The 17,481-nt window shown below is 31.7% G+C and overlaps 1 protein-coding gene across 1 annotated transcript; it reads left to right on the forward strand.

Annotated features, from left to right (window-relative positions):
* The first annotated feature begins 332 nt into the window (after nucleotides 1–332).
* On the forward strand, nucleotides 333–16,588 carry LOC114325867 (pancreatic triacylglycerol lipase). The gene is made up of 7 exons (XM_028274001.2): nucleotides 333–580; nucleotides 795–884; nucleotides 2,384–2,580; nucleotides 8,282–8,597; nucleotides 11,148–11,336; nucleotides 13,605–13,758; nucleotides 16,470–16,588. The coding sequence occupies exons 2-7, from the start codon at nucleotides 830–832 to the stop codon at nucleotides 16,525–16,527; spliced, it is 969 nt and encodes a 322-aa protein (XP_028129802.2). The 5' UTR covers nucleotides 333–580; nucleotides 795–829; the 3' UTR covers nucleotides 16,528–16,588.
* Nucleotides 16,589–17,481: the final 893 nt, after the last annotated feature.

Below are 17,481 nucleotides of genomic sequence, written 5' to 3' on the forward strand. Positions count from 1 at the left end.
AAAACCGAAATCCGGTTTTTGGAACAATTGTTTTTTTTTGTACGGTTATAACCGCCAGGTTAAACCGTAAATATAAAAAACCGGTATAACCGAAAACCGGTGTTTTGTTAAAAACCGCCATCCCTATGTCAGAATGAATAATGGGCGGTGGACGCAAAAATTACTGTGTGGAGACCAGCAGACAAAAGGAGCAGAGATATAACAATGGATAAACAAGAAGTATAACAATGAACACACGACGTCAAAATATTCGCGGAGAATTGCAGTGCATCATGGAGTAAGCTTAAGACCGACAGAACTGGAAGAAATTAAGAGAAGTGTATGTTCAACTTTTGACGCAGTAGGCTGGACAATAATGATAATAGACACTTAAAGGGTGTGAACTTTAATCAAGAATTTGTTTTACATTTTAACTTCAAGTACTGTAGATATTATGATAATAAACATGATAATTGATATTATCCTAATGATTTGACTAAAATAGTATATAAAAGATCGAACATGCTATTTATTGCACCAATTAATCCTTTTTACTTCGTACGTGTATACCTATAAGAAAAATCAATAAAATACATATTCGGTGAGTATAACATAGATAAGCTTGAAAACATTGTTTGCTTATGTACAACTGCGGTCACTGAATAGTTTACACCTTAATTTATATTGTTTTTTTTTATTTCAATCAACCTACTCTGGGTCCGCCACGATTGTAAGGATGTAAACTATTCAATGGCCGCATCTGTACCATAAATTCTTTATAATTAATAGAGCCGATAATTATATTATATTTACAGATAGTTCACTTGCTAAAGTGACATACAAAGAGAAAATGAAGGTGATTCTTTGTTTACTGGGGGTTGTTACCTTAGTACTGAGCACTCCAGGTAAGTAAACTATTTTTTCTAATAACACCGGGTATTATAAAACTAATTATTTTAAAATTCAAGAAATAAATTTTGTTATAGTTATATTTTCCTATATGACCTTTATTAACCAGTTTGCAACCGACGTCTTTCGTACTTCTGTATTCGTATCTAATTTTCATTACGACATTTCGATTATTCGACGTTTTTTTCTCGTACTGTTTTGACTATTTTCCCTTCTCCAATTCTATTTACCAGACAGACTATTTCAGTCATTCCTGCGTTTAATCATTTATAGTCTTTATTATGTTACACTCTTGCCTTTTATCTCTATTACTTTACCTATCCTAGAGTGTACTCTATAGTGTGTCCTCTATAATGACTATCTCCATTCCACATGTTTTCATTAGTGTTCTTCTTTAACAGTTATAATAGTTATATTAGTTAAATTTTGATTATAATATTTTTTATGCTTGTTACGGTCATCATTTGGAGTGGCTTGCAGTCTCTGTACTTCATCATTTGGATTACGCTTTCAGTGGGATTATGTCAAGTTTTTGTGAGAAACATAAAGCATAGGAAAATGGGTTTGTTGAAGTCAATGGACTTGTTTACTGGTTGCTGTAATACGAAAGTCGCGTCGGTTGTAGATCTATTGGTCCTGTATCCTTGTTTTTCTTCAGATATGTCTATGGTGATTTCTGTGATAAGATTTTAATTAACAATTTTAATGTACACTAGAGGATTGTTATTCCTCCTCAGCTCTTTCATTGTCAGGTATTCCAAGACTTGCAACTCAGACCGGTGAATAAATATTATCCTACAATTCTGGAGTCATATTTTTAATGGATGTGTATAGTATTAAAGGTTCAAGGTTTAATTTAAAAATAATTTATGTTTAACCAGTAAAAAATAATAGGTCTGGACCCCGCGTATGAAAAAAAAGTTGATTAATAGAAAGCTGAAAATTTGTTAATAGCTTAAGGGTGTCTAGTCGGATAAACTTTGATATATGGGAACATTGGAACAGGGGCAGTTTTAATTGTGGAACAGGTTAAAAATTTGGAACGGTCAGATCACGAAAACGGCACATTTATTTTGTCCGACAAAACAGACTTAAACTCTCCGAACAGAGATTAAACTCTCATGCAAAAATCAGACTGCTATGTATCACCTGTCATAATTCCTGTCGTTTGACATATTCTACATGTTTCACTCATTAAAACGCCCATTTGGTGATAAATAGCAGTCTGATTTTTGCATGAGAGTTTAATCTCTGTTCTGAGAGTTTAAGTCTCTTCTGTCGGACAAAATACATGTGCCGTTTTCGTGGTCTGACCGTTCCAAATATTTAACCTGTTCCACAATTAAAACTTCCCCTGTTTCAGTGTTCCCATATATCAAAGTTTGTCCGACTAGACACCCTTAAGCTATTAACAAATTTTCAGCTTGCTATTAATCAACTTTGTTTTATACGCGGGATCCAGACCTATAAAGACGTCTGTTATTTTTTATTTTAGTGTACCAGGAAGATTTACAGAAATATTATCCTCAAGGATCAATTCCATGCCCATTCTTCAAAAAAGACGCCAGTTTTAATGCATCTTCCGATGATATTAAAGTTTATTTTAGAAACAAAGATCATCCTGAGAGTTCAGTACCAATAGACATTAACCATAGTTCGGAAGTCGATGCGTTGGGATTTTCACCAAATAAAGTAAGATAGTTTTTTACTTCTTGCTTAATATAGAGCTTATTATAATATATTTCTGTTATATTGTCAATAAATGCATTCATCGTCAGCATATTCATCATTTAAGGTTTTCCGCATCTTATGTACTCTCCGGTTATGATTATATCATTGTACTAACTTGCTTTTATTGTTTCCCATTTTATTTTGCTTGATCTAACTTTTCAGTTACCTTACTTTTTGTCGTCTCCTTCATCACGTCCCTTCATCTTAAACTCATGATCGGACCTCTTATCATCCATTGTTTCTTTTCCTGTCACTCAGTCTTATTGCGAGCATACACCTTCCTATTGGCATGGTGGCACGTTTAAGAAGTATAGGCCATAGTGAAGAGCACGCATTGTTAATACTTTTCTTTTTTTTATATTTTTTAGCAGAACATTTCAGTGGTTTCTATGTTTCTCATTTTCAGTTGAAAATTCTCATTTTTATGAATTCGATAACGTCACGTAGATTGTACCTTTCATCCGCTGAATTATCTATTGAAAGAATACGTTTTCTTTTTGTATCCATTGTCACCATCATCATCAATTAGCCTATATTTGTCCACTGCTGAACACAAACTTTCCGTAAAGTTTTCCACCTGCCTCTGTCTTGAGCTTATTGCATCCATTTTGTGGTGATGCGCTTTATATCATCCTTCCATCTAGTCGGTGATCGTCCTCTGTTTCGATATGTGTCCTGTCTTGGTCGCCATTCCAGAATCTTTCTGGTCCATCTATCATCCGTCAATCTAGCAACATGCCCGGCTCATTTAGCCATTGCTATTTTTTTTTCAACTGCATCCGTGACTCCTCTTCTTCTTTTTATCTCTATGTTTGGAACTTTATCTCTGATGGTATTGTACTCTCTGAGATCAGTGGGAAAATTTACACTCAAAATAACAAAATTCAATTTGGCAACAGTGTGTGAATGTTGATAGTAACATATCCCTTTTAAGATAAACAGAACTGTAATTTAGTACAGACAAATTAATATTTTTTGCCGAAAAAATGAGATTTTTCAACCAAATAATGTTTCACAAAAGATGTTCAAAATAATTTTTAATTGGGTTCTGCTAATGAGCTTGCTTTTTTGTCATTTAAGTAGAAAAAACTTTAAATTTCACTCTTAGTCATTATCGATCAGTTATCGTCTTAATTATTTTAACTGTACTAATATCCGTCGCCTAATTCTGGATGATTAATGGGTTGTTATAACATTTTATCTGTAGCGGCTTCTGGAATGTCTTAAAAATATCGAATTTCATTGATAAAATGCTCATATCCCACTGATCTTCGCTTCGACCATTATGCCTATCTTTTCTTTTCTAGTATCCTAGTATCTTTTTTAAGTTGCTTTAATTGTTTCGTTAATCAATGATTTTCATCAGATCATCAAAGGCAAATGCTGTGACGTTCATGTTCGTTTAATAATTATTTATAGTTCGACGATAACAAATAAAAAATAGATAAAAATATAAAATAAAATTTTGTTTTTATTCTTCAACACACGTGGGGGCTTCTTTCTATTTACATACTCAAAGTATTCATTGTATTCAAGCTATTTCGTCTTTTAGACATTTTAACAATACCAAGGTATTTTATCGGACATCATCAATAATAAAATCCACTTGATTACTTACTTATCTAACACTCATTTATCTATCTATTAAAATATAGTGTTATTTTATCTGTAAAAAACAGAGGCTCTCAAGTAAGGCATCCTATTGATAACATTTACAAAAGATATTTATTTTTTATTGTATGAAGAAGCAAATAAGTACTTAAGGGATATTAATTTGATAACGATAATAACAAACTTAGAGAGAATGCTACTAAATTCACTTCATGAACTTCACGTTTTCAAACAATGATTGTATTCCATATTATATCTTGTTGCAGTGAAGTTTATATACATATAATGTAATCTCACCGTCTATTTCATACAAATGTAATTTTTATTTTAATTTATTTAATGTCTTCTAACACCAACACGATGAATTTCAAGGTTTATGTATTTAAGCGTGCAATTTATGTTTTTTATTAAGTTATTTTAATTCTACTTTTATATTATAAAGTCACCTAACTTTTCGAAACGCTGTCGGTACCTTGTGGAATTTTTTCAACATTAAATCAATAATATACCATTGTTTCACCAAACGATATATACATATTTATATTGCTTGAAGAATTCAGTTACATTTTTATATTTCTTACTCCGACTGAAAACGAATACATTGTAGTACCTTTTTCAGTAGCCCAAAGACGTAAAAATCACAAGACGGTAAATCGGGAGTATAATATGTTGAATGCTCTAATATTCTCCTTCTCAATATTGTCCGAAATTGCGCTTATTGAAATTCGATGATTTTCTCTAATCAATTCTTCCACTCAGGACACATCCATGTATGTATGTTAATGCATTAGTCAATGCATCTGGTCGTGGCCTTTCATTCATAAATATCATGTCTTCCAATCTTAAATTTCCGACACCATTCCTTGACAGTTCCACCACTACTTGCATTCTCGTATGAATTTTCAATGGTTGTAATCCTTCAGCACACTAAAATTATTAAATGACCGCACGCTGATTATTTTTAAACGGATTGTTATAGTGCAGTCACTGAAGGTGGATATGAGCTATTACCTCTGATTTCGTTGAACTTCCATCGATTTGGATGAAAATTAGTGAGTGGTTAGAGGATATCTCAAGGAACAAAGGTGACATGGTGCCAACTTGCGCTTTTACACTGGGGGGTGGATGCCACTTCTTCTCGTGGGTGAAAATTATTTTATTAAAAATAACCCCATAATTCGATAGAGGAACTAACTCTAAGCAAAATTTATTTTATAAAGTTATTGAAATAAATCAAAACTTTTGAGTTATTAAAGATTAAAAATGTTAATTTTTCGTGAGGAAAATGCATGTTTTTAACCGATTTTTTATAAATAACTCAAAAACTATGTTTTTACAAAAAAGTTATTATTACCAAAATTGAAGCTAATAAAAAATGAAATAAATTTCTTACCAGACAAACCTTTTAATGTTAACTAAAAGTGAGTTATAGATAACTGAATGTCTCTTTCTTTCGGCGACTACCCAAATCTAAGAATGCAAGCTTAAATAATGGGAAAATGACGCATTTTATAACATTAACTTATAAAACATTTGTCAAAGTATTTAAAAATATCTATCAAATGAGCCCCCGAACAAGTTGATAGCATTAAAATTTATGCTCCAAAAATTGTTCAAAATTTATCTTTTAAGATTTTTTCCAAAAAATGTTATTGTTTTCTTTTAAATAACTCCATTAGTTTTGAGATGTCAGATTTACCTAACAAATTAATAAAAGATAAAACTAAAGGCTTTTAAACCACGTTAAACTTAGTCTTTTAAACTCCTTACTTTAAAAAAAAAAAGGTTAAATGGCCCCGGTTACATGGTTTCCGCAGCAAAATTTAAGCTTTAAACGTTTGTATCTCGGTTATTTTGTACCCTGCAGAAATAGTAAAACAGGTAAAATATTTGATACAGAAAAAAATAAAATTTGGTTAAATATAATTTTTTTCTTATATTGAGTATTTTTGGAGTTATTATTAAAAGAAAATGAAAATTTGGATAGTTTGAAAAATTCTGATTTTTTAAAATTATATCTTCTTTTCAAAAATATGCATTCTAAACTGGTGAAAGTTGTAGAAATCATTACCTATGCTAATATAAAGAAATTACTGTAAGGATTTCTATAAATTTTAATGATTTATTTTTCACTTTTTCCAAAAAAAATTCGAAAGGGTTCTCTTATTTTCATCATAACTTGCTTAATTTTAATGCTATTAACTTCTTCTGGAGCCCATTTGTTAGATATTTCGAAGTACTTTGACAATTTTTTAGTAGGTATATTTTATAAAATGCATCGTTTTTCCGTTATTTAAGCTTGAATACCTAGATTTGCGTATTCGTCAAAAAAATATACATTCAATTACCCATAACTCACTTTGAATTAACATTATTGTAGTTCTTTAAATAAGGAGTTTATTCAATTTTTTATTATCTTTAATTTTGGTTATAATAAATTTTTTGTAAAAGCTTTTAATTTTTTAGTTATACGTGAATAACAGCTTTAAAACATGCATTTTTTACGAAAAAATAAAATCTAAAACAAATTGTGCTTATAATTTGTCCCTCTATCGATTTATGGTATTATTTTTAATGAACTAATTTTCACCCCCGACAAGGGGTGGCGTCCACTGCCAGGGTAAAAGCGCAAGTTGGCATTATGTCACCTTTGTTCCTTGAGGTATCCCGTAACTACTCACAAATTTTCATGAAAATCTATGGAGGTTCAACGAAATCGGAGGTGAAAACCTTCAGTGACTGCACTATTAAAAATAGGAACTAGTCAGTGTGCGACTATAGTCATAACTACACTAAATTCAAATAAGACATTCAGTGCATGTAAACAAAGATTACAGTTGTTACAGGTATTCAAAACGTATCTGCTCGTTCCATAATAACAGTATATTATTTATCACTTTGTCGCTTTTCTCGATTATTAGAGTTTATTGTATAGTATATAAATTACTGTAGTCATCGGATACATAGTTAGTGAAAAATAATACTTTTAATTAAATAACTGAATAATTTACGCGATTATACAAGTAATTGTTGTCCAAAAATATTCAAAACCTGAACGGAAATTGCCATCTCTTATGTTGCCGATGACGACATCGCTGTCAACTAATGTTTAAATCCAATGCATGTCTCATGCGATTAAACTGTAACATTGCAGAGTGTCAGTTGAGTGATTACAACTGCTTCCAAGGCTAACCTGATCAAAGATGCGTTTCAATTGAACAAGCGTATAGTAATAATTGTATTACTAGTACAGTATAACCTCGATAACTCGGATTAATCGGGACCGCGGCCGATCCGGGTTATCGAAAATCCGGGTTAGCCAGAGAATATGGTAAAAATTAATAAAATACGGTATACTTAAAGATAAACTCCGTTATAATTGAAATAACATGAAATATGTATGCACAGTACCTACACATCTAAATTATTAAGAACACGCAAACACAAACCTAAGCAAACGGAAGCAACAATACAAGACTATACTACACACAATACAGTCACAATCGGAACGATGTTATGAACAGTGAAAACTAAAACCCTTGTTTAAAAAAGATTTTTTTAAATAGTCTGTTAGTCTTTTTTAAACAATCTAAGACTGTTTGAAATAAATAAAGGAATACTACAACAGGTGCCTGTTGTTTCGGATAAACCGAGAAAATGAACATCGCCCTGCTCTGCCGCCGTGTGCCATGAATTTCTACTATCGTATAGTTCAAACTACACATTATCTCTCAAATATTATATTACATACTATCCCTTGTAAGATAATTCGGATGGAATTCCCCAGATTAAGAGACTGGACCGATATCAAGCACAAAATAATCTGGGGAATTCCATCCGAATTATCTTGCAACGGATAGTAGTTTTTTATTGTTGAAATGTTTGTCTGTTGAAAATCGGTCCGGGTTAGCCGGACTTCCCGGTTATCGGAGGCCGACTTATCGGAGTTCCACTGTAATAGTAATTATAGTAGATATTTTGTATAGTTTTATTATAAATTATAATATCTTCATAGCATTAAACGGTATATTTTTATGCTGTTAAATTTTAGGATACAATGTTTGTTGTCCACGGCTGGCACAACGGTCACGACTCGCCAGTCTGCGATGAGATATCCAAAGCTGTCCTCCAGAAAAACGACATAAACGTTTTCCTAATCGATTGGAACAAAATCGCCAGCAACCTCTACTTAGTAGCTTACAAAGCAGTTCCAGAGGTCGGTCAATTACTAGGAACACTCATTAGAAATTTGGTCAACAACAATAAATTGGATTTGAATAAAGCTTCTATCGTTGGCCATTCTTTGGGAGCTCATGTCGCTGGATTGGCCGGAGCTGAACTGAACGGACGGATTAGTAACATTGTAGGTTAGTATTTTTATCTTACTTACTAAAAAAGTATACAGGATGAGGCAGATAGACGGCCTATTAGAAATATCTCGAGAACTAAAGGCAACTGAAGCATGAAAATTGGAATGAAGCGGTTTTGAAAATTGATCTATTTAATGAAAATATTTTTATCTATTTTCTACTTCCGGATATGCCAAGATGAAAATGACGCCAGAACCTGTTCCAAAATGACACTTTTTTGTTTTATCGTTATAACCATGTCATCGGTAAATGTAACAAAAATTTTTTTGTAAGTAATACAATGAGATACAATGTCTGTTCTCATGATTATTGATATATGAGTCAATGAATACTGTTACAAGAATTGACTTTTCTAATTTGCTTTTTAGACACTAATATTTATTTTGAATTGATTGGTATTTATTTTTTTAAAACTAATGATATTTAAACTAGAGTGACTTACTGTGTACTATTTTATTTACACTTTAGACACTTAAAATAATATAATTTATTATTTAAGGCAAACACTACAAAGTCTAATTTATATACATTATAATTATTTATTTACAATTTAACTTTTCCCGACATCTGATTCCGATTATATTCACAATTTAAAATATCGCGCACAAGTTTATAACACAACTTACCACATTAATTCAAATGCACCATCTTATGGTGCACATTATTACAATGTGCTAGGCTAGAATAATAAAGATTATTACGGAAGAATTCTTACAATATAAACATCTCATTCTAGCTTAACCATCGAAGGGTTATTTACATAAATATCAAATAAACAACATTTTCTATAATAAAAAAGAATTATCGAGGTGTGTACCTGTTAACAAGGTCCCCCTTCAAAAACAAATCAATCACCAGTACGAAAAGATTCTGCTTAAATTATAATAAATAATTCTGTATAGTAGACGATTAGGAGCGTAAAATAACGTCATAATTAGTCCAGAAAGCCACTGCGCATCCGCTAGGAAAAATATTCTGATTCGGATTTTTTGCATAATCTTTCTCAAAATGGACTCCTTTTAACAAAATTGCATGTTGCCAGGACCAAAAGGTAGTCAAAAATTTTTTAAACGTTTTTTTTTCCTAAAATTATTTTTTTTGCATGGAAAAAAGTTTTTTACGTTCTTTGGATCATTCCAAATAGAAAAGGTCCTTAGCGACTTTTCTCTAAAAATGATAGTTCTTGACATATAAGCGATTAAAAATTGAAAAATTGCGAAATCGGCCATTTTTAACCCTCAAAAACTATGTGAAAAACTGAAAATTTTAATGTTACCAAGGCAGGTAGATATTCTTTAAATATCGATTGATGAAATTCCGAAGAGTTTTTTGCAATACAATATTCAAAACTCCTTTGTTTTTAATTGCTAATCAAGCGTGCGCAACACTATTTTCCACCGACAGTATGGTGTAAATGAAAGGAATAAATTCGTTATTTCGTAAACTGGCGGCTTTAAGGAAAAATCCCGAAACAGGTAGATTTTTATTTTTAAGTTATGATATTGTGGCATATATTGTATACTAGTGACGTCATCCATCTGGACGTGATGACGTAATCGATGATTTTTTTAAATGAGAATAGGGGTCGCGTGCTAGCTCATTTGAAAGGTTTTTTAATTATCTATTCAGTAATATAAACATTTACATAATTATTTATACAGGGTGTCCAAAAAAATGTTATTAGATTAAATTATTTGACAAAAAAAGAAGTAGAAGAACACCCTGTATAAATAATTATGTAAATGTTTACATTACTGAATAGAGAATTAAAGAACCTTTCAAATGAGCTACTACACGATCCATATTGTTATTTAAAAAATTATCGATTACGTCATCGCGCCCAGACGGATGACGTCACTAGTATACCATATATGCCACAATATCATTACTTAAAAATAAAAATCGACCTGTTTCGGGATTTTTCCTTCAAGTCGCCGGTTTACAAAATAACGAATTTACTTCTTTCATTTGCACCATACTGTCGATGTCGGTGGAAAATAGTGTCGCGCACGCTTGAATAGCATTTAAAAGACAAAGGAGTTTTGAATATTTTATTGCAAAAAACTCTTCGGAATTTCATCAATCGATGTTTAAAGAATATCTACCTGCCTTGGCAACATTCAAATTTTCAGTTTTTTACATAGTTTTTGAGGGTTAAAAATGGCCGATTTCGCAATTTTTCAATTTTTAATCGCGTATAATATAGTCATATATAGTAATATAATATGTCAAGAACTATCATTTTTAGAGAAAAGTCACCAAAGACCTTTTCTGTTTGGAATGATCCAAAAAACCTAAAAAAACTTTTTTCCATGCAAAAAAATAATTTTAGGAAAAAACAAAAAAAACGTTTAAAAAATTTTTGATTAAGTTTTGGTCCTGGCAACATGCAAATTTGTTAAGAGGAGTCCTTTTTTAGTAAGATTGTGCAAAAAATCCGAATCTGAATATTTTTCCTAGCGGATGCGCAGTGGCTTTCTGGACTAAATACTTATATCTAGAATGTAAGAATATTAAATGTTTTTAATAAATTTCGATTTAACACAGGTCTGGACCCTGCTCTACCATGCTTCTCATACAACGATATCAGTACAAGATTGGACCCCTCCGATGCACAATACGTCGAAGTAATACACACATGCGCAGGTTTACTCGGTTTTGATGTAGATATTGGACACTCAGATTATTACCCTAATGGCGGAAAAGATCAACCTGGTTGCACTTTGGATGTTGTAGGTAAGAAATACATACTTCACTTTTGACGTAATACTCACTTCTTAATATTTATATGCCTATACTAAATTTAAATTCAAGATACAGTAGAAATAAACAAACCAAGGCACGTTAAATGCTACTAGGAGCAGGGGCACTCTTGAATCATAATTTGCAATGTATAAATTTTGGAAATCATAATTTGGGATTTACAATATATGTCCGGGGGTATATTTATTCTCACATGTTGAGGCATTATGACATTTCGAGTTGCACAATACGTTAGACCTTTTACACTTACATAATTTGAAAGAGCATTTTTTATTGCAGTAGCATTTTATAAATCCTTGTCCTCCAAATTTAGAATCTTTTGTACAAATGCCTCTTAGAGACAGAGACAGCTTAACTTCTGGAACATCTTCGAAATTAGGAAATTTCTCTTTGCATTCTCTTATTTGATTTCTTGAAAAAAGTGTGTTTATTGTTACGTATTTCGCACCAACTCTATGTAAACTGTCAATTGTTTTATCTTGTATGCTACTCAAAATATTTCGAGCATCCTCTTTGACTGTATCAAAGCTGGGAATAGGTATTGTTACAGTTTTTCAGATCGAAATTGGAGAAAACAAATTTTTTCACTTCATTGTTTCATAGCCTCTAGGCATGAAGACCTTCAATCGCATTTCCTTTATTTATTTTAATATTTTCTGTCTGTGCACAACGCATGCTTGAACGCGTGCCAAGGAGATGCTCGAAATATTTTGGGTATCATACAAGATAAAACAATAATTGACGGTTTATATAGAGTTGGTACGAAATACGGAAATATAAACACACCTTTTTTCAAGAAATCAAATAAGAGAATTCAAAGAGAATTTTCCTAATTTCGAAGATGTTCCAGACGTTAAGCTGTCTCTAAGAGCAATTAGTACAAAAGATTCTAAATTTGGAGGACAAGGATTTATAAAATACCACTGCAATAAGAAGTGCTCTTCAAAACCATGTAAGTGTAAAAGGTCTAACGTATTGTGCAACTCTAAATACCATAATACCTCAACATGCGAGTATAAACACTAATTTTTTACAGGTATTTTTTAACACGTATTTTAATTACGACAATATAAAAAAAACAAACATTACAATTAAAAAATGACGTTCTATTAAATCTAATCTAACAAATTAGGACATGTTAATAGCTGATCGCGGTTTGACTAGTCAAACCCGGATTTCATAAAATTAAATTTCAACCTTTGCCTGACCAACGTAGTCTCTCCTAGGTTTGACTAGTCAAAGGCCGAAACTGTAATTTATTTCGGGCTTTGAGTACGACCCTCAGTCAGACCTGAGGATTGCCTCGTCAAACCTAGGAGTGCTTGAAATTCGGGCTTTGACTATAACATATCTGGACCTCGGAGGTAAACTACACTATGTCGACATGGTGTTGTTTTGTTTTGTTGATTTTAATCCACTTATTTCATTTTTATTAACATCCTAAGTGCTCTAAACTTTGTTGCAAACATAAGCTAAACACAATTGCTTGAAATGACATAGTGTAGTTTACCTCCGAGGTCCAGATATATACATTGAAAATTATGATTTAACAGTGCTCCTAGTAGCATTTAACGTGTCTTGGTTTGTTTATTTCTACTGCATCTTGATTGTAAATTTAGTATAGTACTCTACTGTAGCTCACTGTATAAGGTATAGGAGGTTACTATGCCTCCTATAGTTGTTTCTTCTCAAGTCTACTTTACCTGTTTTAACCAGGTTTTACCGTACTAACGAAAACCAACAAGTCATAAATACGCGTTTGTGGTTCGCTTCCATATTTTCTATACATTTATTTTTCCATTTCTTTACGTGCGAGCTATGCTTAACTGAAGCCTTTTTCCTGCATCAACCTGTGGCTGTCGTAGCTCAGTAAGTAGCTAAGTTACAGACATTCTAACTCGAGAAGCACGGGTTCAAATCTCGGCAGGGAAAACGAAATTTTCAATTTCTAAAAATTTTACGAGGCGTCGCTGTATTATGGAGGACACGTAAAGCCGTCGGTCCCGGCTGCATAACTGGTGGTTATCTTCTATAAGGGGCCCTCGTGCTGCCTAAAAACCCTAATACTGGACTTAAGCCAGATGGTTACTCAAATTTTACTTTTTTATTTCAATCTTTTTACTTTATAGTCATGTATGAAGCAGATCCAACAATGAATCTGGTTCAAAATACCCTAAAACCGATCAACTCTTTTCAGCTTTGCTTTATATATGTGACACTTATTTAATATTATATTTGTAGGAATGTGCAGACACAGTAGATCATATTACTACTATGCGGAGTCTTTAATTAGTGGAGGATTTGCTGCAAAACAATGTAATTGCTACAAAGATTTTAACAACAATCAATGTAATGGAGGAACATCCAATATGGGAGAATACAATATCAACAAAAGGTAAGAATTTTAATATGTAGAAATGTATTTATTATTAAGCTAAAAATAATTGATCATCGTTTATTGTCTTAAAAACAAGGCAGCTGTCGTCAATAGTTGAAACCAATAAAAATATGGATCGTAGTTTAGTTGTGGAGGTTTCGGAAAATCCTAGTTGAACGCTCTAGGATTATGTTAGTGCCATATTAAGCGTATTTGTTGACCTGTATAATCATGCTTTAAAGTTACATCTTATAATGGAACCAGATTACCAACTAAAAGTTGATGACCAATTATCTATAGAAGTCAGAATTGGAAGAGGTATTCATCAGGGTTGTATGCCACATATGCTGTTGTTCAACTTTTATAGCAACAAAATAATATATAATGAAATCTGTAACTGCGAAGAAGGTCTGACCATAAAGTATATAAAATTTGCATCCACAAGTTCTGATTTCGGATCTAACCTGAATGTAGGAAAACAAAGTAGTTGGTCATCTCAAAGACAAAAAGATTATGTAAATATTGAAAAAAATGACCTACAAGTAAAACAGGTTCAACCCTAGAAATACCTAGGTTGTCAAATTAATCAACACTGATAATAGGTAATAGGTTCGTGAAATAAACTCGAATCGGAGAGGACAGGGCATGATTTATCAAAATAAAAGCAGTTTTGTCTAGTCGCAATCTAAGCATGCCACTACAAACTCGGGTGCTATGCTGCTATATATTAAGCATTTTACATTATGGCATGAAAGTTAGTAAGTTTTACTAACGGCATGTGTAAAACACTGCTAGTCTTTAAGATTTGGTGGGACCGTGGGATGCTCAAAGTATCACTCATATTGCTCAAGGATGGACATAGTGCGTTATAAGGAAGTCCTACAAAGTTTGGATAGGAAACCCGAAAATACGTACAAACTCCTAAAATTAATAATAGTACCAAATATCGAAGAAAAAGGACCACAAGTTGTAGACGTACTTTCTTTCTGACAAAAGAACCTTGGACAATGGTATGGAGTCAGCAGAACAACTCTCTTTAGAAAACATTTCAGTTTTTTTATAAACATTAAACCGTCCGTTTGAAATACTACATCATTTCTAATATGTAAGAAATATGCAAATTGGGGAGGAATAATAGATATAGTCATAGAATTTGTATATTAAAGTACAAAAACTCACCCAAATAAGCCAAAATTATTGTCAACCATAGAAAAAAGTAAGTAGGTAAGCAAAACAGTAAGTTTTTAAATGCCTTTTCACACAATAAAACAATTAAAAAAAAATTTACTGAGCGAGCTCCCCAACATAACGTACTCATTAGAAACCTGGTCTCTTACAAAACCCAAATTTTAAAATTAATTATAGAACAAGCTGAAAATGCGAGCATTATAATAACGAAAACTTTTTTTATTTACGTATTTTAATTCATAATATGGAAAATTGCTATTATGAAAAGTTGTTGAGAATTAAAAATTATGTTTTAATGTGCAATTATATCATTCTAATTTAAATGGTGTGAACTATAAAGGTACTTTACTCTTGATCGAAATTAATATTTTTTATATACCTCGTATAAAATTAATAAAATTTGATATATGATGCTTGCATCATAAATCTTAGACCATGAAGAGGTTTTGATGAAGAATAACTTTTCTTCGTCAAATTAAAAATAAAAGAGTTATAAATGAAAATGTTGTTGGTATCCATAATTTGAGAAAAATCTTCAAATTTTTTTTCCATTAGAAGGATGTAATTGCACATATCAGACCATACTTTTTTATACCAAACAACATTTCATAAATATAGTCGGTTCGCTAAACTCAGACACAACTGGCTAGTGATTTTAGTTAGTAATTTTGCTAATTTGGCAAAAAAAATTACTAAATAGTTAATAATTACTAAATAATTAGTAATTTTAAAACAAAAAAATTACCTACTAAAATCACTAGCCAGTTGTGTCTGAGTTTAGCGAACCGACTATAATAATAATTTTCATTTCATAACAAATGGAACAGTTCATTTATCATTAGTTGGGAGGCCGTATACTCGTATAAACCTTTTTAAAGTTTGTTTTTTGAAGTTAATTGTATTTCTGAACATCTTTTATTTATTTTATATAATAATTAAATTCACTATCAAATGTCATTGATATTTTATTAATACTTCATTTAAAATTTAGTTTGACATTTATGAAGTGTCAAACTCAAATGTAAACAAACTATGCTTTGCTTAACAAATTCAGATTAAAAAACTAGCCTACTTACTAGCAACGATTTCATCTGACGTTTAGTGTGTCGGCAGAAAATAAAAGGATTGTGACGTCACATTTTAGACTTTGAGGTCGATTATCTCGAAGAACGGTTAAATATATCGAAATGCCGTTTTCAGATTTGGATTCAGAAGTCAAAACTACATAAAAATACATCGATAAATCTGCTCTAAGTATTGCAGGAGCGGCAACGCAATAACACACAGACTTTGCGAATTTATAAACGAAAAGTTTTCTTTGAAAATTATAGGAAAAGTAATAGCAAACAAAGAAGTATTGGAGTGAGGTAGCAAAACAGTAACTTATGTAGACAGTAAAGCACAAAGCGATATAGTGGAAGTTCTTAAAATATTCTTCAACTGTTGTATTATCTCTTTTCTTCTTAAATGTCGAAGTAAACTTTAAAATAAATACAAAAATAATGATTTAAACAAATCTAATTGATTTTATTTATTTTTAGTGCCAAAGGCGGATATTACCTCAACACAAATAGTCAATCACCATATGCCCAACATTGATATAAATGTATAACAGGAAAAAATAAAAAAAAATAAAAAATAAATAATTGAAAACCCTTAATTACTAACTGGTTTTTATTCCTGCATGTAATGGAAACACCTACTCTTCACCACAAATTTTGTTTTGAGGGATATTTTGATCTGGTTTTGAAGCTGCTTTCTTGTTGGATTTGTTTAGACATAAACGAAAATTGTAATTACTAAAATCCATTATCATCAATAGCTATTACGTCCATTGTCGGATGTAAGCCTCCCTTAGGTATATAAATCCATTCATTTCTGTTCGTTGATTTTTTGTATCCATTCGTACCAGCCAGTCGCTTGAAGTCATCAGTCCATCTGGTTTGAGGTCTACCTCTACTCTCTACTTCTCTTATTTGTTTTTGGTCTACATTCAACAATTCCCTTCATCCAACGGTTGTTTTCCATTATTTCCATATTATTGTGACCTGCACAGTTCCATTTCAACATGGCAATCTTCTGGATCACATCTCTTACTTCTGATCGTCTTCTTATATCTTTATTGGACTTGCGATCACTGAGCTTAATGTTAAGCATTCTCAGTTCTATAGAGAGTTACTTGAGAGTTTAAACGTGTTTCTCCCGATTTTGAATGTTAAATGATTCAGTTACTTCAAATATCCCCTAAAACAGTTTTTCGGAGTTTTGAAGGTAGCAAAACTTACGGGAAAAATCTGAACAAAATTAAAAATAAAATGTTTGATGAACTACACAAAATAAATTCTGTCGCTTGGTTCTAAAAGGGCCAATGTCAGTAATTAATTTTTTTGTACAGCTTTATTTAAAATTTAATATTGACAAAACAAAACGCAGAATATTGACATTGGCCATTTTAACACAAAGCTACATACTGTGGCTTAGTGTTAAAATGGCCAATGTCAATTTTTTGCGTTTTGTTTTGTCAATATTAAATTTTAAATAAAGCTGTACAAA

Source organism: Diabrotica virgifera, chromosome 3 (genome assembly GCF_917563875.1).
Source record: "Diabrotica virgifera virgifera chromosome 3, PGI_DIABVI_V3a".
Classification (NCBI taxonomy): domain Eukaryota; kingdom Metazoa; phylum Arthropoda; class Insecta; order Coleoptera; family Chrysomelidae; genus Diabrotica; species Diabrotica virgifera.